The following is a 26,056-nucleotide window of genomic DNA, read 5'->3' as shown; positions in this document are numbered from 1 at the left end:
TGCAGCCCACAAGTAATAAAATGCATAATAAGGATTACCCATATGAAGTGAATTAAAGACACAGCTGCAATTCCACTTTAAAGGCATTTTTTCATTAAGATCATTGACATTGAGGGTCATGCCGTATATTTCTGCTACGATGGGAATTGTAGTCCTATGTGGGGACCATTCGGATTAATGTCTAAGCATATAATACTGGTATGGATTGGCACTCTTACTTATTGTCTTCTGAATCGCAGACAGGGGTTCCCAAGCCAGAGACATTAATGGAAAAGAGGGAAGCGGGGGACACTTCAGTAGTAAATTAAATTGTTAGCTCCACTTAACCATCTGTATTCTGTCTTCAGTCGCTCCATTCTTCAACACGTCTTGGATGAAGATCTGAGCAATGAAGCTTTTCCATTCTCCACGCATAAGATTGTCACGGCTGCTGGGTTTAAGGTATGGACTGGGTAGCGGATGTCATTTTCATATCAGCAGGAGAGGAAGGGGGTGCAGATCATGGGGAAGGGGGACTTATATGATTATATTGGACAAGACACTTGCTACTATAAGCTGAGCAGGTTGTCTCCTGCTGCTCAGACCCCCTGTGATCAGCTGTGATTTGAATCTGAACCTGGCAAAGCAAATGTTCAATTTCCCTACAGCACCCCCGCAGGATAAACAAAGTATTACTCATTACCTGTTTGAAATCAATGGGCTCTATGTGTAACATGCGGACATGTTCGAGTGAGAGACTAGAGATGTAAACTTCATACAAGTTAGTTGGTTCAGCCCCACACCCTACTTTTTCCCATACATTGCTATTCTGGGTCTGCAGGTGCTTGCAATTGCTCAGTGACCTCCCTAGCCCCCTAGCAGCTGTACTTTGTTAAAAGCTTCCCTTTTGTAACTCAAATAGACTCTCAGATCCTCCCCAGCCATATCCTTCCATCCATCTCCTTGCCTGACTGATCTAATAGTATAATGGAGAAAAGAGCTCCTGGCTTGCCCAGGACAAGACCCTGTGTGCAAAAGAGCTTCAGAAAGTAGGCTTCTGACACAATCTGAAGGACTGAGAGACGAGCGAGGGGTTACGTTAGCATCATCTGCTATGTACGCCGGCTTCTATCACACACCGTAAAGGATTTGTGCATTTTGTACTTCATTTAACTCTGCTGGTAGCAAGAAATTCCTTAACTCCTCGTGGTGTCTCCGTTGCTGGGAGAGAACAGACACAATAAACATTCCCTAAACTATACCTCAAGTTAACCCTTAGGGACCGGGCTCATTTTCACCTTAAGGACCCGGCCATTTTTTGCAAATCTGACCACTTTATGTATCACTTTATGTGGTGATAACTTTAAAACGCTTTGACTTATCCAGGCTATTATGAGATTGTTTTTTCGTCACATATTGTACTTCATGACACTGGTAAAATGGAGTAAAAAAAAAAAATCATTTTTATTTATAAAAAAAAAAAAACAAATTTGGAAAAATTAGCAAATTTGGAAATTTCAATTTCTCAACTTTTATAATAGATAGTAATACATCCAAAAATAGTTATTTTACATTCCCCATATGTCTACTTAATGTTTGGATCATTTTGGGAATGACATTTTATTTTTTGGGGACGTTACAAGGCTTAGAAGTTTAGAAGTAATTCTTGAAATTTTACAGAAATTTTCAAAAACCCACTTTTTAAGGACCAGTTCAGGTCTGAAGTCACTTTGTGAGGCTTACATAATAGAAACCACCCAAAAATGACCCCATTCTAGAAACTACACCCCTCAAGGTATTCAAAACGGATTTTACAAACGTCGTTAACCCTTTAGGTGTTACACAAGAGTTATTGGCAAATTAAGATGAAATTATAAGAATTTAAATTTTTTGACTAATTTTCCATTTTAATCCATTTTTTTCCAGTTACAAAGCAAGGGTTAACAGCCAAACAAAACTCAATATTTATTGCCCTGATTCTGTAGTTTGCAGAAACGCCCCATATGTAGCCGTAAACTACTGTACGGGCACACGGCAGGGCGTAGAGGGAAAGGTGCGCCGTGTGGTTTTTGGAAGGTAGATGTCCCATTTGAAGCCCCCCTGATGCACCCCAATAGTAGAGACTCCATAAAACTGACCACATTTTGGAAACTATGGCATAAGGTGGCAGTTTTGTTGGGACTATTTTTAGGGTACATATGATTTTTGGTTGCTCTATATTACAATTTTGTGAGGCAAGGTTACCAAAAATAGAAATTCTGAAATTTCATCTCCATTTGCCATAAACTGTTGAGGAACACCTGAAGGGTTAATAAAGTTTGTAAAAATCAGTTTTGAATACCTTGAGGGGTGTAGTTTCTTAGATGGGGTCAATTTTATGGAGTTTATGGGGTGCATCAGGGGGGCTTCAAATGGGACATGGTGTCCAAAAAAAAGGCCATCAAAATCTGCCTTCCAGAAACCATACGGCGTTCCTTTCCTTCTGCGCCCTGCCGTTTGGTCATACAGCAGTTTACAACCACATAGAAGGTGTTTCTGTAAACTGCAGAATCAGGGTAATAAATATTATGTTTTGTTTGACTGTTAACCGTGGCTTTGTTACTGGAAAAAAACGGTTTAAAATGGGAAAATTTGCCAAAAAATTGCTGTTTTGGCACCGTTTTTATTTTATTTTTTTGACCATGTTCATCTGAGGGGTTAGGTCATGGGGTATTTTTATATGTCTACCACCCACAGGACTCTTAATGGAAACATGTCATCAACTTTATGGTGCCCATACTGACAGCAGCATAAAGTAGAGACAGGTGAGGTGATTTCAGCGCTCTGTCATTGATAAGTTAAAAGTAAGTGGTTGCCGAGAACCAACATCACAATCATTGCAGACTGGGCCTGGGAAAGAGTCACGGCCACCTGAGAAGAGTCCTGGTTATCCATGAATTCCTGCTGATGACTGACCGGCTTCTACCTGGTTTTCTACCTTTCTCTCTAGGAGAGAACTGCCAATCATCAGCAGACGGACGGGAGAGCAGGAGATTATGTATAACCAGGACTCTTCTCAGGTAGATGTGACTCTTTTCAAGGCCTTGGCTGCAATAATTATGATGCTGGTTCTCGGCAACCACTTACTTTTAGCTCATGAGTGACACAGCGCTGACATCAGCATTTCTGTCACTGTTTTATGCTGCCCTCAGTGAGGTCACCATAAGGTTGATGACAGGTTCCCTTTAAGTCTATGGGTTGTGTATAGTATTACAGAATAGCTATTTCTCGAGCTGCCAGTTGCCAAGGGTGGTGCTGCTCTCTCTCTGTCTTCTCCTGTGCGTTGATCTTTATGACTAGTGCAAGGGAGCTAGAGGAAGGGGAAGTGGAATGAACCCGTTCAGCCTGCTGTTACAGTGAGACTTTGCTACAGTCTGGAGAAGTGACTAACAAGTGGCTCCTTCACTGCCCTAGATGCCCAGGGACCTCAAAGAGAGTCCCTACACTAGCCTAGACTACCAGTACCCTTACCATTAGCCCATACACTGCCTTAGAACACCAGGAAATTACCAATTAGCCACCAGGGAGTTTAACATCAGTCCCTGCAATGCTCATACACAACCAAGGGCTTTACTATTATCTCCTACATTGCTCTAGATCACCTAATACCATTAACCCCCACACTACCCTAGACCACCAAGGGCTTTACTATTGGCTAAATTGTTCATGTAGTGGGACACTCATAAAGCCTATGCACTAAGTGAAAGGGCTGGCAAAAATTACAAGGAACCGGCACTCCAATACACCCTTTATTACACATAAAGGAGGGCATCATACACACCCTAGAAAAATTATGATTGATGGCCTGCTGGTGACCCTCAAAAACATTAGGAGCAAGGGCCTGCTGGTGACCCTCTAAAACATTAGGGACGAGGACCTGCTGCTGAGCTGACCATCTAAAACATTATGGGCGAGGGCCTGCTGCCCAGCTGACCATCTTAAACATTATGGGCGAGGGCCTGCTGCCCAGCTGACCATCTAAAACATTATGGGCGAGGGCCTGCTGCCCAGCTGACCATCTAAAACATTATGGGCGAGGGCCTGCTGCCCAGCTGACCATCTAAAACATTATTGGCAAGGGCCTGCTTCCCAGCTGACCATCTAAAACATTAGGGAGGGGCGAAGGCCTGCTGCTGAGCTGACCATCTAAAACATTAGGGGCGAGGGCCTGCTGCCCAGCTGACCATCTTAAACATCATGGGCGAGGGCCTGCTGCCCAGCTGACCATCTAAAACATTAGGGGCGAGGGCCTGCTGCTGAGCTGACCATGGAAAAAATTATGGGCGAGGACCTGCTGCTGAGCTGACCCTCCAAAATATTAGGAGCGAGGGCAGCCTAATAAGCATGTTGATATGATGGAGGAGGACGAGAAAAGGAAGATTGAACCATATACCCTTTTTTGTGGTGGAAGGGGTGCATGGGAATACAGTGTGTTCAATACATCACAAAAGCCACATTTAGAGTGCCTTTATGTTCAGCCGCTTTCCTCTGGTGGAGTTGAGAAATCGGGGGCAATCCAGGCCTTGTTAATTTTGATAAGAGTCAACCTGTCAGCATTTCCAGTTGACAGGCGGATGCGCTTATCAGTTATTATGCCCCCAGCAGCACTAAATACCCGCTCTGACAAAACGCTGGCGGCAGGGCAGGCCAGCACCTCCAAGGCGTAGAGCGCCAGTTCGTGCCATGTGTCCAGTTTGGACACACAATAATTTTAAGGCACAGAGGGATCACTGAGGACGCTGACACGGTCTGCTACGTACTCCTTCACCATCTTCCAAAACTTTTCTGTCCTTGTGACACTAGGCCGCGCATAAGGGTGAGGTTGCTGGCAGGGTGTCATGAAAGTGTTGCCTTGTCTCTGTTGGAACTGCTGTGTGTACCCCTCGTCTCCCCTCCTCAGTTGCCCAAGGAACTACGTACTCTGCTGCCAGCATTGTCAGCTGGAAATTTTTGGAACAATTTTTCCACAAGGACCTTCTGGTATTGCACCATTTTGCTAGTCCTCTCCACCACAGGAATGAGAGATGAGAAGTTCTCTTTGTAGCGGAGGTCGAGAAGGGTGAACAACCAGTAATCGGTGTTGGCCAAAATGCGTATAACGCGAAGGTCCCAGTAAAGGCAGCATAACATAAAGTCAGCCATCTCCTCTTCCTCCTCTTTGGCCCATCCACGCTGACTGAATAGATGGAATAAACCTGCTGTGGGTACTACCCTCTGTAGCGGAGGCAACCATCCCCTGCTCCTCCTCATCATCATCCAATTCACGCTGAGAAGACGAACGGAGGGTGGTCTGGCTATCACCCTGTGTAATGTCTTTCCCCATTTCCACCTCTTCCACATGCAAAGCGTCGGCCTTAATTGTGAACAGCGAGCATTTCAGTAGACACAGAAGTGGGATGGTGACACTGATAATAGCGGCATCGCCGCTCATCATCTGTGTTGATTCCTCAAAGTTGCGCAAAACCTCACAGAGGTCAGACATCCATGCCCACTCGTCGCTTGTGAAAAGCGGAAGCTGACTGGAAAGGCAACGACCATGTTGCAGCTGATATTCCACTACTGCCCTCTGCTGCTCACAAAGCCTGGCCAACATGTGGAACGTGGAGTTCCAGCGCGTGGTCACGTCGCAAAACAGTCGGTGAGCAGCTGTAGATGACTTTCGGAAATGGGCACACACGCGGCGCAACTTCACCAGTAGCTCAGGCAAATTGGGGTAGGTTTTGAGAAACCGCTGAACCACTAGGTTGAATACGTGGGCTAGGCATGGTATGTGTGTGAGCTTGCCGAGCTCCAAAACCGCCACAAAGTTATGGCCATTATCAGACACAACCATGCCTGGTTGTAGGTCGAGTGGCGTGAGCCACAGCTCAGTCTGGTCCCTTATACCCTGCCATAGCTCGGGGGACGGCACACCGGGAAAAATAGTGGCGGCTGGGGACTGAGTAACGAGGGACGGACGCCGCCATCAGGCTGTGCAAAGCCTCAGTGTCCATAAGCCTAAATAGCAACATTTCCATGGCCAGCAATTGGGAAAGGTGCGCATTTAGTGTTAAGGCCTGTGGGTGGCTGGGTATTTGCACTTTCGTTCAAAGCCCTGGGGTATAGACATCTGTACGCTGCGCTGGGACACAGAAGTGGATGTGCTAGCTGATGGTGTTTGCAAAGGTCCAGGCCGGGAGTCATCCGGGCCTGCGTCTTGGACAGGGGATTGGCCAGCACGTAACACAGGGGAAGAGGAGGCAGTGGTGTGACCCGCAGACACTGATTGTGTACCCAGACGTTCGGCCCACCTATTACGGTGCTTTGATGCCATGTGGTGGATCATGGTGGTGAGGTTGCTAGTGTTCACGCCCCTGCTCATTTTGGTATGGCACAGGTTGCAAATGACAATTCTTTTATCGTCCGCACTTTCCTCAAAAAAGCGCCAGACTGCGGAACACCTACCCCTTGGGAAGGGAGATTGCCACAAGGGGGTGCTCCGGGGAACAGTTGCGGGCCTGTTTGGTGTGGCCTGCCGTCTCCCTTTTGCCACCCCACTGCCTCTTCCAGCCTGTTACGGTGCTGCGGATCCCTCCCCCTCTGTACTGCTGTCCTCACTTGGCTTGCCACTTTCCCAGGTTGGGTCAGTGATTTCATCATCCACCGCCTCCTCTTCCACTTCCTCACTCTGCTCATCCTCCTGACTTGTTGACCTAACAACAACCTCAGTTATTGACAACTGTGTTTCATCCTCATCATCAACCTCTTGAGACACTAATTGCCATTGACTTATTGGCAACTGTGTCTCATCATCATCATCCACCTTTTGAAATACTAATTGCCGTTCCCCACCGTCATCTTCTTGTAACTGTGGATGCTCAAGAGTTTGTGAATCAGTGCACACGATCCCCTCATGTCCCCCTTCAAGCGGGCTTGGCGAGAGGCCCAAATCAAGGTATGGCGATTAAAAAGAGCTCCTCGGAATATCCGAGTGTGGGATCACTTGTTTGGCAAGACTCTCCATGGTGGGAGGAAGGAGGATCAGGGTGAGGATTCTGTTGACCAGACTCTTGGCTACTGAGACTGGACTTTGTGGAAGACATGGTGGTGCTTAACCGACTGGAAGCATTATCTGCTGCAATCCAACCGACCACCTGGTCGCACTGGTCTAAGTTCGAGAGTGGTGTCCTGCAGTGTTTTTCTTGTGCTCTGGCAGCAGACAGTTTCACCGCGCCCAGGGCCACGGCCTCTGCGTGCACCATCAGCAGCACGGCCACTTCTCCGTCCCTTACTGTTCGCCTTCTGCATATTAAATGGTATATATGCAAGTATGTCACACGTACAGTAGCGCAGGTTTTGTAAGTGTATGCACAAATAAATTAAACTGAATGTCACTAATATTTAGGATGTGCAAACGTTATACAGGAGATGTAGTGCAGGTGATGTCGCTGCTGTCACCAGCGGCTAACGTGATACAGAAGATGTAGTGCAGGTAATGTCGCTAACGTTATACAGAAGATGTAGTGCAGGTGATGTCGCTGCTGTCACCAGCGGCTAACGTGATACAGAAGATGTAGTGCAGGTAATGTCGCTGTCTGCAGCGGACAAACAATTGCAAGCTATTTAGCGCAGGTTGCGCTAATAATATATATATTGCTGCCAGACACAACAATAGTCCTTAAAATGACTTTTTGGTCGGGAGGAGACTCGAGCATCGCAATGCTCGAGCCGAAATGGTGTTCAGCCGAGCATGCTCGATCAACACTATTAATCACTACACTGCACTCGACCACCAAGGACTTAAACATTGGTACCGACACTGCCCTAGACTTCCAAAGGCTTTACTATTAGCCTCTACATTGCCTTAAACCACCAAAAACATTCATGTTAGTTACTATACTGCACTAGACCCCCAGTATCTTAAACATTAGCCCCTACACTATCCTAGACCACCAAGGGCTTTACAACGAACTCTTACATTGCCATAGAGCGCCAGAGACTTTAATGTTAGCTCTCACACTGCCCTACACCATCAAGGGCTTTGCCATTAGCTAAACCCAAAACCACAAGAAACTTTCATGTCAGTCCCTACACTGCACTAGTCCACCACGAACTTTCCCATTAGTCTCTACATTACCTTGGACCACCAGGGACTCTACAGTTATTGTCTACACTGCACTAGACCACCAGGGACCTTTTGAGTAACCATTTTGACATCGTATGATGGAATTATTTGGTCATTGAATACCAGGTTTTTTTTTGGTATTGAATAGCAGCATTGTGTGAGAATTACATGATAGTGCCATTTAGATAGTGTAGGGAGACTTTATTAATTAGCTGTATTGTGTGGGTAGTTTTATTTAGCGCTGTGGCAATGTTTGTGAGTAAAAAGTGCGTATGTATTTGTCATATCCTGGTGGTGAGTCAGGCAATCCTACTTCTGTTCTTCTCCGCTCTTCCAGGTGTTTGCTCTACACGTTTTTAAGACTCATTGATTTCTCTTTTTATTTAATCTCGATCCTTGACTATTTTTTTTGTTTCGGATTTTCACCCTTCACTGGTTTTATTGATGTGAGGTATCCAGGGAGTTCCCCAAAATATGACAAACGACGTAGGTTAAATGTCCAGGTTTTTTTGCGACTCCTGGACAAATGTGTGGAAAAGATGACAAGCTCTCCATCTATTTATCTGTAAGTCTCCCTTAATGAAGTCAGAAGTTACGGAATTGTCTGTCATCAGATCCGCGGGAACCGTTCTAGCCATTCATTAATCAGCGCACAGGCAAAAACCACGAGAGGAATCGATATCAAAACAACGTAATTCTCCAACATCATCCTCAGCTTTATCAACAGCAGCATGATAATGGAGACACGGGGGAGAGGCCGTTGGTCTTGAGGGGGCAGCTCCTTAAAGGGGAAGATCACTATGGGCAAATGGGGGGGGGCGCAAAATTAATGCGGCAGAATGGTCATTTTGAACTGGGCTGACAGGTTGGTATCTTCTATTGATTGATGTCTCCTCCTGCTTATGTGATGCCTTATAGTGCCCACATAATACAGCGGTGTATAAAAATATATATAATCTAGCTGTATCCCATGTAGTTGCCTGTTTAAAGGTTTGGGCTCCAAGTCTATGGCGCGAACATCAAGGCCACTGGTGCCCACTTCCATGATCCACATGCAGTGGGGTAGCTGGGGGTTGGAGAACAACAAGAGCATGTGCTCCTGGTGGTAAGTGTCATGGGGGGCCGCCAACACAGCTTCCCTTGGTCAGGGCAGCAATCTCAACCTTTATCTGGGGTGCAAGAAAGCCCGGCTCCAGCTCTGTCCACACGGGTTGCACACCCCTAAGACTAGCCCTTAATTAGACCATGATTTTAGCACCAATTTTGTTATGATTGTCAAATTGCATAGTGTTTTTGCTGTTTTTATAATTGTGTTTTTTTGACACTCTTTTTTTTTTTTAGCTTTTTGTTCATGGTGCAGCACGCCGGCCCACTGGGTAGGCATGGCAATAGCTAAAACTGGAAAGGACTGGGAGTGGTGGATGTGGCAATGAAAGTGGTTGTAATCCTCATGGTGGTTAATCCCTCTAGCATTCCCTTTCCTTATTGGGAGCACACTCTGGACTTTGTGGGTGTTCCTGCCTGGTGGTAGTTGGGATTCCCTTGATGGTAGATGGTTGGCAGGGGTGCAGACGTAGGGGCGGTGTATTTGTGACTAATTACTTTGTCACAAACCGCATTTTTTTGTAAGTAGCGGGTGCAATGACAGGGAGCTGCTATAGCGCCGACCCCGTCATTGTACCCTTCAGATGCTGCGTTCATACAAGATCGCGGCATCTGAGTGTAAAATTAACAATACCATATTTTTTTTTTAAATCAAACTTACCGCCTCCATTTGCTCATGATGAGCCAGCTTCCGCCATTTTGCTTAAAGATCTTGAGCGAAATCTCGCGCGGCGTGAGATTACGTCATCACGCCAGCCAAGATCTTCAATCAAGATGGAGGCTGGCGGCCCGTCGCGAGCAAATGAAGGAGGTAAGTTTGATTTTTTTTTTTTTGTTTTTTACACAATTTCAGGTTAAATCGATTTGCTAACACAAAGCAGGAGGAAATTCGGCTTTGAGGCGAATCGAATTTAGGCCTCATGCACACGACCGTTGTTTCATTCCGTGTCCGTTGTTCCATTTTTCGTGATTTTCTGCGGACCCAATGACTTTCAATGGGTCCGTTGAAAACTCGGCTAATGCACTGTTTGTCATCCGCGTCCGTGATCTGTGGTTCCAGTCCGTCCAAAAAATATAACCTGTCCTATTTTTTTCACGGAAAACAGTTCGCGGTCCGCGATGGGAACAGTTCAATGGGAACGTGAAAAAACGCGGAGGCACACAAGATTGTCGTAAGCGTCCGTTTTTTTCCTATCATTTGCATGGCAAACTTGACTTAGACTTTTTTTTACTTTCCTTCATGTCTGGTGATCCTCCAAAAATAATTGAAGACACACGGAAACAAAAACGGAAACGGATCACGGAAAAACGGAACCCCATTTTGCGGAACGGAACACAACAACGGTCGTGTGCATGAGGCCTTAGGCCTCATGCACACAACAGTATTTTTTCACGGTCCGCAAAACAGGGTTCCGTTGTTCCGTGATCCGTTTCCGTTTTTGTTTCCGTATGTCTTCCTTGATTTTTGGAGGATCACCAGACATGAAGGAAAGTGAAAAAAAATCTAAGTCAAGTTTGCCTTGCAAATGATGGGAAAAAAACAGACACGGATCACGGACGCGGATGAAAATCTTGTGTGCCTCCGTGTTTTTTCACGAACCCATTGACTTGAATGGGTCCGCGAACCGTTGTCCGTGAAAAAAATAGGACAGGTCATATTTTTTGGACGGACTGTAAACACTGATCACGGACGCGGATGACAAACGGTGCATTAGCCGAGTTTTCCACGGACCCATTGAAAGTCAATGGGTCTGCAGAAAATCACGGAAAACGGAACAACGGACACGGGACACAACAATGGTCGTGTGCATGAGGCCTAATCCTGAAATTCGTATCGAATTCCACTTTGTGGGATTCGATTCGCTCATCTCTAGTTACAATAAATAAAATCTCTCTTTATTGAGAAAATGATAGGAGTTGTGTTGGGTGCCGAAGCAATATACCCAGACCACAAGCAGTAAAGTCTTATTGCCGTAAACGAGATGGGCACCTCACTGTCTTCTCAACCATCAATAGATATCAGTTCTCTTTCTCTCAGGGGTAGTCTCTCAGTTCAGTTGCTTTTCTCTGGATGCTTTTCAGTCACTGGAGCTCACACAGACATGTCCTTCTGCAACGGGTGCAGCCTCCCGCCAGGGCCCTCTATATATCACGTCCCAGGTGTAGGAAATGCAGACTGCCGCACGCCTAAAATGTCTCTTTATGTGTGTCACAGTGCTCCTACCTGGATACGGCTGGACCCCAGGCTTTGGCTCCGAAGCAATAAATAGGGGGAATAATTGAGGGATTTGAAGAAATAACTTGAGTCCCAGACCTTGAGATGAAGTTCAATGGCAGCTTTACTTGAGTAAATGATTCTCCAAACAGCTTCAGGCTTTGTCTTGGTTCCAGCAGGCTTTAGCATTAAACTGGCAGGCAAACTCAACTCTGCTATATCTTTCTCTCACTCTGCTGTACTGACAAGCTAACTTGGTAACTTTGATTCTTCTGTATGCTGCACTTCTCTGTGTAGTTGGACTTATGTTTCAGCCGAGGAACTAATCTCCTGGCTCCTGAAGCTTTAGACTTCTGCCTCCATGGCCAGCAGAGCTTAAGGGGCTCTGGCTGGCGTGAGCACGTCCAGTAGAGACCTTCCCCTGCACACCCTTCCTCTGTCTAGGGAAGACCTAAACTGGAACTAACTGGTCCCCACCCTTCCTGCAGGAAGTAGGACTAGCCCACTCGGAAGATCCCATTCTATCTAAGATAGCTCTGCCAGAAACGCTGCCACCTGATGTTGAACCAGGTACATTACATAAACAGTTATATAACATTATTAGGAATGCACAGTGTGGAGGACCTGGACAGCAATACATAAGATGACACTGTGTTAGCCCAATAAAGACAGTAGCAGGGTGCAGGAGTGGTAACACCACTCTGGGGTGTTACACTTCCTCTAGGCCTGCTCAGCTAAGACCTCAACCAGGGGGTGGGACCAGCCCATCCCCCAGGCAACTGCACTAAAAAGTCTGCTAGTTTAACTATAGGTTACCCATACATACATACATAACCATTTGAAATTTCAATGCACAAGCAAAAAAAGAATGCCTCGTCAAGAAATCCAAACATTTAACTCTTTAGCAGCCATCCGCTGGGTCACTGCAATGAAACCGGCTGGGAGTTACTGCAAAGCGGATGTTACATTCAGGTTTTATGTCATTATTTGCACACGACCGTATGGCTTTTTCAGTATTTTGCGGTCCACAAAAAATACGAATGACATCCGTGTGTATTCCGTTTTTTTGCAGATAGAACAGTACTATCCTTGTCCATTATGCAGATAATAGGACATGTTCTATCTTTGAACGGAAAAACGGAAACCGAAAGCATACGGAGTACCTTTTGTTTTTTTCGTGGATCCATTGAAATAAATGGTTCTGTATACAGCACGCAAAAAAACGGAACGTAAACGTGGAAAAAAAATCTTTTGTGTGCAAGAGGCCTAAAGGTTGTATTCAGACGCAGCAGATTTGTTGCAGTAATTCCTTGCCTTCCTGCCTTAATGTTCATGTGTTAAAAAGAGCATTGATGTAACATACAGCCACATATGATTTGTATGTTCACTTTAAGCCATCCCATCCGAATAGCGATAATCCGCCATCCTACCTATGGGATACATAGGGGATCATGTGACGAGTCCAGGGCTGCATTAGCTTCTGCATTAAACGTGTTAGAGCACTTTAGCTCCAGGCTGCCCCTTTGGTAAAACCAATCTTCCGCTCCGATTGGAATCGCCCTAGGAGGTAGAACCTACTCTAGATGCCCTTTTTATTAACTCTTCCCTGTCTCCCTCCAGGTACGCGCCATCCGGTTGTCATTTGTAGGTGAGATGGGCTGGGAACTGCATATGCCTAGGGAGGCCTGTGTGCCCGTATATCGAGCTGTCATGGAAGCTGGAGCCAAGTATGGAATGGGCAATGCCGGGTACAGAGCCATTGACTCCCTCAGCATTGAAAAAGGTAAGGCTTATTGTAAACAGAAGGTAAAAAGTAGAAGGGGTTTCTTGTTACCATCATTACAATTAATCAGATTTGAAGAACATTGGGAAATTTAGCATATTATTAGCCTCAGTAGGACACTGTTCTGCATTAAAAGTCTACCAGATCTGTCATCAGCAACTTGCTAACGGCTTCCCTCCAGATTTGTTTGCACTGCCCTCATTATAGTGAATGCTAACCAAGCATGGAGTTACAATTTAAACGACAAGTAAAAATGACTTCCGTACCTGTATAATGCGTCTCTGTTTATTATGAATGGCATGTTGTAGGTGTGCCTTTGCTGTTAGATGAGCCGTGGGGTTGGGTTTAATCCTAGAATGGATGGCCATCTCCTTCTCAGTAATGTGGCGAAGGCCAGAAGCAATATAACCCAAACCACATGCAGTAAAGTCTACAGGTGTATGAGTGCCTTAACTTTCACTGACCTTGTCCAAGCACTGTCCCTATAGTAATGGTCCTCAAGCTTCTGTAAAAAGTCTGTTCTTCTCTTCCTCAGAGGTTTAGTTCTTAGCAAAGTTGCTTTTCTGGCAGCTCTACACTCACAGGGATGGTGTCTCCCTGGAGAAGAATTATTTTCTCCTGTTTTAGCTTGTCTGGCTTGTCTTACACACCAGCAACTGCATACACGTCCTCTTTCTTGGCCAGGGACATAACTATGATTCATAGGGCCCCACGGCAAATTAAAATGGGGCCCCCCACCTAGTGTAAGGAAATTAAAACAGCAGCATAAGTAGCTAAATTTACATGTACAATACCATCATATAACAGAAAACCCACATTGTAGCAAAAAGCCACCACATTGTTATTCCCTACAAAAAAGCACAAGGTTCTTGAAACTTATAGCCCCCCTCCCCCCAACCTTTTCCCCAATAGCAAGTGCTATGGCTATAGTTACACCCATGCTTTTGTCCTGGCATACTTGCCAGGAACTAACTGTCATGCCCTGCTCTGACTATGTGCGGAGGTCGGCCAGAATAGCTACACGTGTTTTGTTTTGGAGCCGTGCTGGATCCGCCTCCCATTAGGTGCACTGGGTGGGGTCATTAGTTTAAATAGCTCTCTATCCCAGTGCTCTGAGCGGGTTATAGAAATCATTCTGGCCTTGGAAGCAAGGAAGGAAGGTTGTCTGTTCCAGCTCTGAAAAGATGAGTGTGGTTTCAGTTTTTGTTATTTGCTATCTTGGTTGTGTTGGTGTCATCTCTCCCATCCAGGTTCTATGCGAGCAGGCTGCTCCTATTCCCCCTTTCACCATCTCAGGGAATCTAGGGTGTTTTAGCCCAGGCACGAGGACACATTATTCCTACCATCTAGGTTTGAATGTGGGCTGAGCAGAGCAGGGAGAGAAGTCAGGGATTTGCTAGGAGGTGACCCTTCCCCTGCTTCTCGCCTAGAGCCTGTTTTGCTGGTTTATCTGTATGTCAGAGATCCCATCCGGCGTGACACTAACTAGTCAAGGGAAATGGGACCAGCTCGCAACTGACATCTATAACTAAGGACTGCCAGTTAACTATTTCCTACCTATATACCGCCTTTTGGAATAACAGTGTCCACAGTGTTAGATTTTGACCAAAGGAAGTTCATAAACCTTGTACATTTAAAGGTTTTTAGACTTTTATACTGATGACCTTTCCTCTGGATAGGTCATCAGTATCTGATAGGTGGAGGTCCGACACCAGGGACCCCCGCCAATCAGTAGTTTGAGAGGGCCACAGCCTTCTCTCAGCTTTCCCTAGGCCAGTGACGACACGTTACGTGGCCTAGAAGCAGCTCAGCCCTATAGAAGTCAATGGGGCTGAGCGAGATACCAAGCACAGCCGCTATACAATGTACAGCACTGCACTTGATAAGCTGCATGAACTAACCGCAGTGAGCAGTGTCTTCTGAAACAGCTGATCGGCGAGGGTCCTGGGTGTCAGACCCCTACCGATCAGATACTGATGACCTATCCTGAGTATAGTTCATCAGTTAGAAAATATTGTAAACCACTTTAGCAGTTAACTGTGTGACAACTTTAGCAGTAAACCAGGGGCGTAGCTATAGGGGAAGCGGCTGCTTTGGGGCTGGAGCTAATAAGGGGTCCACCCAGGAGGAGGACTAGAAGATTTTGTCAGGGCCTCCTCAACAGTATTATACTATGACTTTATATTCAGTCACACTGTAGGATATGGATGTTGCGGCTTCCGGGCCTCTCCTGAGAGAGCGATCTTGACTAGCCACAGGCGTGGGGGTTGCACGGGAAGAGAGGGTTGCGAAGAAGTTGCTGAGGGGGGCCGGTCAAAAATGTACTGTGGGGCCCATTAATTTCTAGTTACGTCACTGCAGTGAACCATTTGACAACTTTAACAGTGAACCGCTGGGTCACTGTATGTGATGGAGCTGATGGTGTGAAAAGTTGAATAAAAATAGGATATATACAGTATAAAGTGTGTATATATATAAATTTTAGCATTTCTATTTTAGTTATGTTTTTTGTACCGCCGATATGCCCTTTAAATACGCATCTGGGCAGCATACAAGAAATGAGAGCACTGGGTCCAAAATAAATCAGCTCAGCAATTGTGTTGTCTGTAAGGAAACCTTCACCTGGATTCTGCTGCAGAAATTGAATTATGTTATCTCTGCTGCCTCCTGACCGTGTTCACATAAAACATGCATGAGTTTAAGCGAAGAAAAGACTGCAAGAAATGAAAGGAAGAAAAGTAACGTTTTCATCTCCTTAGACCTCCGCTAAGTGAACTGAATGTCGAGGTCTCATTAGAAATAATAATATATTGACATTCGCAAATGGAGATAAATTGCCACATCTCAAAACGATTGTCTCCGCGTGATTACGTTTTTTTTTTAATCTGTGACACGAGAAGCCGAAGGAATCTTCATTCTCTGGAATAAAAATTAAAAAAAAAAGAGCGGTGAGCGGAGCAATGACACTTTTATGTGAGATCACACGGGAGACACTTTGCTGTCATTTAACAGATGTGTGGATTAAATGAGGATCCCTGAGCGGCTCCTGTGTCACGCTGAGACGGTCGTTACCAAGAGTCACGGATGGCAGAATAAAAAATGTAAAAAAATGATGACTATGGGGTTTAATCGAAAACTATGAACAATTAGCGCTAACCATTTATAAAATGGTTAATTTTTCCACCATAGAAAAAAGGGGTGAGTGCGAGAATCTGTACCAGTCCGCCATGTTGAGTTCTAATAAACCCAAATTTATAAAGGGGACTTTCCTGCCGCCAGTTTGCTGCCCTAGCTCACACCTCCCAACATTTGCATCACTTTTTGCGCTAAACTTTAAAGCCCTGCCCAACTGGGAACGCCTACTTTTATGAAATGGTTGCATAAGCCCCACCCACTTGTGACCTGTCTCACATGCCAATCTGACAAAAAGCATGGGGCAATTCGTAGGTATGCCCTAGCTTATAATCTAAATACCCCGGCCAGGGCAGAGTAGCACCCTGGACACATGCCCATACTGATCAACCTTATCAACATTGCTGTTGGTCTATTGAGGGCATTTAAGCCTCGCCCATGAGCACACCCCCAACCTCTGGGCAGGATTTACATAAGCCCTAACCTGAATTTTGGGATAATCCTGGCAAATATGGGACTACTTGCAACTACGTATGCCTTACCAGCTATGCCGCTCTGGCCACGGAGAATGTTGGCATGGAAATAAAATTGATTGGCATATCTACAATGGTGTCATTGGCCTCACTGCTTCCCCTTCCTGCTTTAAGCCCAATGCCAGTAGGACTTTGAGCTGAACATCTCACAATTTGGTTGCTAGGGATAAATTATCTATCAACTATAGATTTTCAATGAGGTAGGGTAGTCAGGCAACACTTCTGCAGCCTCTGGGCCGCATGTGAGAGTGGGTGACCAGATGGGCCGGCTTGCAGTGATAGAAAGGGCGCACCTGTTCTTCTCTTTGGGGCGCACTCCGGTTCTCGGGATCCTCCTGCCTGATGGCGGTTGAAGTGCCCTTGATGTTGACTTTTTCACGATGCAAATGTAGGGGAGAAATAAGGAGTGCACGTTAACAGCAAACGATTCTTTACTAAAGATTCAAGTTCAGTGCATTAATCACAGATTAAGCATGCATGGTCCGGCAGATGTTCCACAAGCATAATTTCCACAGATTTTACAGTCCTCACAGCTGCACGGTTAACAGCCATGGTTGTCCCTTGGGAGCACTTTTCCTGATACTGCGCTTCTCTGGCTGACTTATACACATAGGCATCCAGGCACGGGGTGTATACTTTACTTTAGGCAATGCAATGCAACCACAGAGCGTTTCTCCCTAATGGCAGGCGAACTCTTCTGCTCTATTCTTTGAACATGTTGCTGTACTTACAGTACATGTCCACAAAATCCACCTTGGGATGTGGAGATTCGCACAGTCAAAACTGCAATTTAATATGCTCCGTCATCAGAGGCTTCTTCTGAACATGGATGGCATAGTTAGTAAGTCCATTTAGACAAGTTATCTCTACTGGACTTTCACTACACCTCTCTGTTACATCTGGCCTGCTTTTGTAGTTCTTATGTTCTTTCAGGCCTCTCTGTGGCTGGTACCTTCATCCAGGGGTGGCTTAAGTGTCAGCTCTTTGCATTAGCTCCTCTCACTTCGCTGTCTAGGCGACTCAGCTCCATCTAGTGGTCAGTGGTTACGGCCTGTTATCACAAATCATTTCATTACAGAAATACACAGCAAACTGCATACATGACAAGATAAATGTATAATTGTACTTTGCAGTATAATGTGACTCTTGGAGCCGGATGCTGCACTTCCTTAGAAACCAGTATGTCTTATATTACTGAGGCTGAATTTAACTAATGCGGAGAAGGGGCAACGAGGCTTAAAGGGTGTTCCCTCATAAAGGGCAAGGCAGGAGTATGTCATGTAACATCCCCATGGATCATCCACGCGGATTGTTTCTCTTGGCGGTAATGGGTCATAGACGCCCAAATAATGGTCCAATAGAGTCTGAAAGATAAGCTGCGCTTGACTGAGGTCCAAGGACTATGTTCAGGATGTATATGGGATTATATGCCTTGCGTTATATGTGTAATACTCGGCTGTGCTATTTATTGCAGCAGTGCCCGTGCTGTTACCTATATTCCTTTCTAGGCTATAGGCACTGGCATGCTGACCTGCGCCCGGATGATACCCCCCTGGAGGCCGGCCTTGGCTTCACCTGCAAACTGAAATCCAGCATCCCATTCCTAGGACGCGAAGCCCTGGAGAAGCAGAAGTCCGAGGGGCTCCATAGGCGTCTGGTGGGATTTACTATCAATGAGTGAGTATTGAGAAGTCTATCCCCTGAAATACTCTGTGCTGCAAGCGTCTATAGTCTCCATTTTCCCCTGTTTCCTTCCTATTGGCCTATCTGCAGTAATGCAATGACGCTATTTTACAGGCTACTACCTACAAGATCTCCTGAAATACTCTGTACTGCTCTGTGCTCTTTTCCTTTCATCTAATATTAATCCAACCGTGGAGAGATTGAGATCAGTTCAAGTAAAGATTTGGTGTTTAGCGTTGCCTTGGCTCCTTTCTTCCAGAACCAGCACCGACCCCATGTCAATGGGTTGTGTCTGGTATTGCAGCTCTGCTCTATTGAAGTGCGCAGGTGTGGTGCTTTTACTGGAAGAAAATAGTCATCTTTCGTATCCTGACAACCCCTTTAAATTCATACATGCGATTTTATTTTTTAATGTTTTTTTTTTTTTTTTTCCCAGGAAGGTCCCTCTATTTGGGCTGGAAGCCATTTGGAGAAATGGAGTAGCTGTTGGTCACATCCGGAGGTCTGACTTTGGATTTGCGATTAATAAAACCATTGCATATGGATACATCCGAAATCCTGATGGTGGTCCGGTAAGTATTACATTAATGGACCAAACTTTCGACCAGTTAGAAATCCACATTGAAAATTCTAAAGCAATTGGGGTAGCTATGGGGCCCCTGGAAGGTAAGGGCCCAGTCCTGGTACATTCCATCTCCTTTCATGTTCGGTGATGAGAACCTATGCAGAAGTAAATTTATTGTTATCAAGGATGGAGATAGGAAATCGGCCAGAGGACCCATGGTGGCAATACCAAACACCATAATTGGGGGCCCCATTATAATCTTTGTTCTGGGGCCCTTTCTCTTCTACTGTGCTGATAGGTGTTTGGTATGGAATTATTTAGGCAATTACCTTAAGCGTCAGGGCATGGGAGACTCCGATAACGTTGCTCTCCGATCATTTACTCTCTTAAATGCCTCAGTCAATAGTAACCTCGACATCTAAGAGTGTTTGCCAGAGGGAGGGGACTCGTCCTTGTCCTATGATCTTGGGAGGCTGATGCTTTCTGATGGCAGAGGACATGTCTGCCATCTTTATCTACCTAACAGGTAGCCTGTCAGTGTAACACTGACAGGCAATAGTGCTTTGAAATACCATGACTCCTGGGGGGAAGGGGGACAAAAAAAGGGCAATGGAGTCCAATAAAGTTTTATTTAAAAAATTAAAGCTGCAATTCTAACGACCCATAGAATAATGTTGAAAAAAATCTATGGTGGAATTCTGGGTATTTTTGCATTAACCTGTTCCCCCACCCTCCCTGAATAAAAAATAAATCTGAAATTATATGTACCCCCAAAAAATAATACCACTAAAACCTCTTCAAACCGCTCTCCTAAAAACAACACAAACCCCCCCCCCCCCCAAAAAAAACAACAACACTACGCACAGTATGCCGAAACAAGTCATCATACGGTTATATTGATAGAAAAATAAAAAAGTTATGGCTTGAAATGCGTCAATGGGAAAAAAAAATAATAGCTTTGTCTGCTAAAGGGCTTGTCTGGGATTTTGATATTGATGGCCTAGCCTCAGAATAGGTGGTGTCAGCTGCAGCTCATTTTTGTCGACACCCCCCCAAAAAAAAACAACTATGCTCTGTTTGCGGACCCACCATTTAAATCCCCTATTTTTAGTCCTGTGGAGGACAAGGAGCAGCGATTAGTGTAAGGAGGGAGACTTGGAGATGCTTCTGTGAGAGGTGGAAGTATCCGAATATCGCTTGTCAGTCCCCAGGGCTGCGTCATTACCACCGGTGGAGAAATAAGCTCTAATGGAGTGATTTTCCTGTCACCTCGTGTAACACTTTGTAGCTGTTTATTAAACTGAGTCTAATGCAAGGTTAAAGAGGTATTCCTGCAATGAAGATGGGGTCTTATTAAGTGGCATCTAAGGCTGGGTCTCTAAGGTGGAAGTGTGGCAATATTGCAACGTGTCATGGTTTCTCAGCAAGGCCTGTAGGAGGGTATACAGGCTGCACTGAGGATTACTCGAGATTATGTGTAAAGTTGTCCCTTTTCTGGACCAGGATCTGTGCCAAAAATATATTAGAGGCACAGGTTCAGAAAAGAAGAAGGAGCAAAGGACCAACCAGTAGGCATGCAAGAGTTTCCATTAAAAATTTTGAAAAAAATTGGGCTTTATTCTAACGCTTTCCTGTAAAAATAAATTATGAACTATTGCAGTTCTCACATCGGCCACTAGAGGTCAATACACTGGTCTTTACTAGTCTACAGTGGTAGAAAAAGCATCTCACTTTACAGCTTACTGTGAGACTGAATGTCATCACTTTATTAGCACTAGTTTTTTCAGAATTTTTGCAAATTTTATAGGATCCAGAAAAATTATGCATTGCCTGTGGTCTGCCACTGTTAGAAAGAAGGGCCTTGGCAGTGTTGTAGCTGTAGGAGGTAGTAGTCACTGCCTGCCCCGATGCCTGAAGTTACCCAAAAACGTATCTGCCAAATATGAAGACATTGGCATTATAAATGGCATATGGTAGGTGGGGGTTCCTGTTGCAGATTTTCCTTGGGGCCTAAAAGCTTCAAGTTATGGCTCTGAGGCCTGGTAATATACCTGAACCCAGGGTTGGACTGGTACAACAGAAGACCAGGGTGTCTTCTTCAGACTATGATGGAGCAATAGGGTCAAATTCCAGCCTGATCCATGAGGTTCAGCAATCAATTCTTCTTCAATGAAGTTTAAAGTTTTTTTTAACTTGTAGGGAGAGTCCTAATTTCTGTGGCGGCCTAGTGAAGACCAGTCCTCAGGGCCATAAGCCATCATGAAAGATCTTTGACCTACTGCTTGAGCAGAACATCAGAGCATAGTTCTCAGCAGCTTCGATGTTTATTTGTCTTCCATGAGTCTCTCTTTGACTTTCCTTGACTCTTCAGGATTTAACGATCATAAGTGGTTGACCATGGTCTTCATTAGACCTGGCCACCATTAATATGATGGTGTATAGTTCATCATATAAATTGGTCCAGTGTATCGATCAGTCTATTGGTCTTGAAAGCTCTGCAAAGATAACGACTCTCCCGAATTACCCACTAATGCTCATAAAGGAAAGCGGCGCAAACAATACCATTCGTCTTCCCGATGTTCTTAGAACCCATCACACACAATTCTGTCACTTATCAGTCAAATAAATCCGCCACCCTAGGAAGACGCGGCACATCTCATTCCATACCAGCTGTTTTATGTCCCGTTCATTAGCTAACGAGCTCTTTTACAGCCCAGATCCAGCTGGCGCGGCCCTCTGGAGAACATTATAGCTTGATGTTGGTTCACTGCTTGTTTAGTCTCGTAAAACGTGGTCAGATAATCAAGGGGGTGATGGGCTCAGCGCTCGGGAGCGGCCAGTGTGCCAGGATATTAGTCTACCTATAAAGCTGAGGTAACTGCACGTTCTGCAAATGCTGCTCAGAAAATAAACCTTTTAGGGAGCAGGAGCTATAGCTGTCACATCGGATCAGGCCGCACTGCGACAGAAACTACTGTGTGGCGGAGCCCGTATCGGTCACCATTACATGCCATTTACCAGTGAAATGGGACGATCCTAAGCAGAGACAGACTTGGGGTTAAACGATATGGGCCCGTTAGATGCCTCCTAGCTAAAGGGGCCCAGGATTTCTGACCTCCTAATATTAATTGTATATATAATAATGCTATATTATTTTAGCACTAATATGGTGGTTTTAGTTGAGCGCTATATAGTAGTTTTATTTGAGTGCGCTATGGTGATATGTTTTTTGCACTGTACAGTGTTATTTTTTTAGTACTGCATAGTGTTATTATTTGAGCACTACATGGTGCTATTATTTTAGTACTGTACTGTGCTATGATTTTAGTACTGTACTGTGCTATGATTTTAGTACTGTGCTATGATTTTAGTACTGTATGGTGCTATGATTTTAGTACTGTGCTATGATTTTAGTACTGTATGGTGCTATTATTTTAGTACTGTATGGTGCTATTATTTTAGTACTGTACTGTGCTATTATTTTAGTACTGTATGGTGCTATTATTTTAGTACTGTACTGTGCTATGATTTTAGTACTGTATGGTGCTATTATTTTAGTACTGTACTGTGCTATGATTTTAGTACTGTACTGTGCTATTATTTTAGTACTGCATGGTGCCATTATTTTAGTACTGTATGGTGCTATTATTTTAGTACTGTATGGTGCCATTATTTTAGTACTGTATGGTGCCATTATTTTAGTACTGTATGGTGCCATTATTTTAGTACTGTATGGTGCCATTATTTTAGTACTGTATGGTGCTATTATTTTAGTACTGTACTGTGCCATTATTTTAGTACTGTGCTATTATTTTAGTACTGTACGGTGCTATTTGAGCACTGTACTTTGCTATTATTTTAATACTGTATGGTGCCATTATTTCAGTACTGTATTTTATTATTTTAATACTGTATGATGCTATTATTTGAGCACTGTACGGTGCTATTATTTCAGTACTGTACGGTGCTATTAATTGAGGATGGCATGGTGCTATTATCTGAGCACTGCACGGTGCTATTCTTCGAGCACTGCATGGTGCCTTTATTTGTGCACTGTACAATGCTATTTTTTGAACACTGCTATAATTTGAGCACTGTACAATGCTGTTATTTGTGGACTATGCGGTGGTATTATTTGAGCAATGTATGGTGGTAACTGTATTGTGCGGCACTGCTACTGTACAGCATATCATATTTTGCACTATGTATTGCACTGTTGTTTTTAGAGGTAACTGTATAAAACTAGCACTGCATGGCGCTGTTATTTGGCCACTACACTGCATGGCGCCTATAATTAGGCACTTTGTGGCAACGTGCGATTGTACAGCGTAGAGCAAGTCCTGGCACAGGGCCCCATCTAACGTAAGACTGTTCTGTTTCTAGGTCAATTCAGGTAATCATTTATTAAATTAACCCTTTTATAACAAAATCACATCTCCACTTAAATTTATTTTGACAAAAATCTGATTAATAGAGATGGAGAAAAAGCCTGTTTTCATTGACCCTCTCTTCATTCGATTTATGGTAGGATCAGCCTATCTGATGTGTATGGGGGCATCCCGACTCTCCCCAGACAGCCAATGTAGGGGGAGATAAGGATTGGGCAGTTGGATTTCAACTGTCTGATCTTTTTCGTCTTGGGACAATAAGTCACCCTTGAGAGGCGTCTGCCAGCTGCATTCCACCCTCTCCAATTCATAACACTGGTCTCGGCTGAACCAGGGTCTGATGTATATGACCTTAATCTAAGTAATCTGAGACTGACTAGTTGCTAGGGAGGTGTTGCCTGGCTACCTTTTAGAATTAGGCAGCATATCCCTGGAAACTAGTCTCAATTGACCTAGATGTTCAGATGAAAGTCTGATTTGGCAGCTTTGCTGCCAGGGTGCTTTTCTCTTATTTGGTGCCTTCAGTTAGGTCCTGACATTCTGTATTTCACTTTGCCTTATTAATCAGATTTTTCTAAAATGAAATGTACTTGTGTAAGTGTATGCCTCATCGATGGAGACTCCTGAACTTTATCTTCTTTCTGCAGGTCACCCTGGATTTTGTTAACAGTGGAGAATACAGCCTGGAGAGGATGGGGGTGACGTACCCTGCAGAAGCCCACCTCAAGTCCCCATTTGACCCCAACAATAATAGGGTCAAGGGGATATACTGAACTGGTCCTGGTGACAAAACCACTTATGGAATCCTCCTACAGTATTCAGAAGAGCCACCGGGGCTCAATCATGCATCATTGCCTGGAGAACTTGTATCCATCGATGATAGATATCACTATGGTCCACTTTTGATTTACTGATCAAGATGCCATCTTGGCAGAAAGGACTGAACGCAACATACTTTACCCATAAAGCCATAATGTACTGTATTAGCTGGATCGATAATGTACCTAAAATAACAAGAGTTGATAAGTTCTCCAGACCCTTCTTTTCGTCAGTGACCACAATGGAAACAACCATGATGTAGCATGGACGAAATAAAGGTCCATGATTACCATCATGAATGGTCATAGAGGTTCTACTGCTGCTCCACACCAACACATAAAATGGAACAATGAGGCTTCATCTATTGCCATGGTCCACACTTCAACAAACATACATGAGGGGCTTCAAGGAAGACCTGGTTGTAAGCTATTTGCATCCTTCAAGGCTGTGAAATGGGATGTTGAACACCCAGTTCTCGAATTTGCCTTTTCCCAAAATGTCTATCTATCCTCAGGATAGGTCATCAATATCAGATTGGTGCTTGGGCAAGCGTTGGAGCCTCTTTCTTTGCCTGTGATGTCACCTCCATTGGTCGCGTCACGTGGCATTTCTGCAGCTTGGTCCCTTTCAAGTGAATGGTATTATTGAGATGCATCACCAAGCGTGGCCACCATACAAGGTAAGGCGCCGTGCTCGGTATACTACAAAGAGATCACATTGCTCGTCAACAGCGGAGGTGCCTGGAGTCAGACCCCCACCAATCTCATATTGAGGACCTATCCTGAGGATAGGTCATCAGCATTTAACCCCTTTAAAGGGGATTTACATGATTATAAGGATATTGTTGCTGTTTCCCCAAAACTGGTCAGAGCTACCGTACCGCCTACAACCTGAGGACAGTTGTGGCGCACTTACTGAAAGGAAGCAGCCATGTTTTCCTAATCCTGTACAACCCCTTTAAATCTGACACGAAATAAGTATATTGTGACACCCACAGGACACGATGTACGGACAAATTTATGGCGACAAAGAAGAACATTTTTCAACCGTCGACAACCGTTCCAGCGATAACTATATAGCGGCACTTTTTTTCTATGGACGCGGTTGAGAACATAATGGCGCTCTGACGCTTTGTTCATGCTCTGCGGGGGTTGCTGGGTGTTTGAGAATCGTGATTCGTGACTGCTCTATGATTATGACAGTGAGGGAGCGTTACCCGTGTCAAGCTGTCTCATTGTGAGTGCTGACGGCAGGAAAAGTCTACCTGACAATGGCACCGAAATTGTAAGGAGCAGAGCCGGAGTCCCCCCAGCACCCTGCAGAGGACTCAGATGTACCTCCAGCCGTATTGCATACATCGTCTTCTGTAGCTGGCTATGTCATAGGGTTTCCCCATAAAATATTAATATCCCAAATCCATGTAGCAAAAAAAAGCAATTTTTTTTTACAATTCTGACAACCAATATGGCCACCATTGGGGTCTGTCCAATTACACAGCTAGGGGTGCACCACCAATGAGGCCAGATGAGACAGCTCCAGGTAGGGGCATGAGGGGGCAGCAGAAGGGCCATGGGCAATGAGCGCTTTCATTGGGGGCGAAGGGGGTAAAATGAAGAAATTGGAATTGGGGGGGGGGGGGGCGCCCTTTCAGTTTTCGCCTCAGGTGGCAGAGAGGCTAGGCTGCACCCCTGTACACAGCAATACATGCTCCA

At 44.8% G+C, this 26,056-nt stretch overlaps 1 protein-coding gene across 2 annotated transcripts in view; it reads left to right on the top strand.

Moving 5' to 3' along the window:
• The window catches only part of SARDH (sarcosine dehydrogenase), a 59,144-nt gene extending 33,385 nt beyond the window's left edge, over nucleotides 1-25,759 (top strand). For both annotated transcript variants that reach the window (XM_044305444.1, XM_044305445.1), the window contains exons 17-21: nucleotides 348-441; nucleotides 13,062-13,224; nucleotides 18,398-18,566; nucleotides 19,009-19,144; nucleotides 24,173-25,759. In XM_044305444.1, the coding sequence (XP_044161379.1) occupies nucleotides 348-441; nucleotides 13,062-13,224; nucleotides 18,398-18,566; nucleotides 19,009-19,144; nucleotides 24,173-24,298 (688 nt within the window). In that variant the 3' untranslated portion in view covers nucleotides 24,299-25,759. The remainder of the gene's footprint in view (nucleotides 1-347; nucleotides 442-13,061; nucleotides 13,225-18,397; nucleotides 18,567-19,008; nucleotides 19,145-24,172) is intronic.
• Nucleotides 25,760-26,056: the final 297 nt, after the last annotated feature.

This window comes from Bufo gargarizans, chromosome 9, assembly GCF_014858855.1.
Source record: "Bufo gargarizans isolate SCDJY-AF-19 chromosome 9, ASM1485885v1, whole genome shotgun sequence".
Lineage (NCBI taxonomy): Eukaryota > Metazoa > Chordata > Amphibia > Anura > Bufonidae > Bufo > Bufo gargarizans.
Note: the sequence above shows the minus strand (reverse complement) of the source record. Positions and strands in the feature narration are given on the sequence as shown.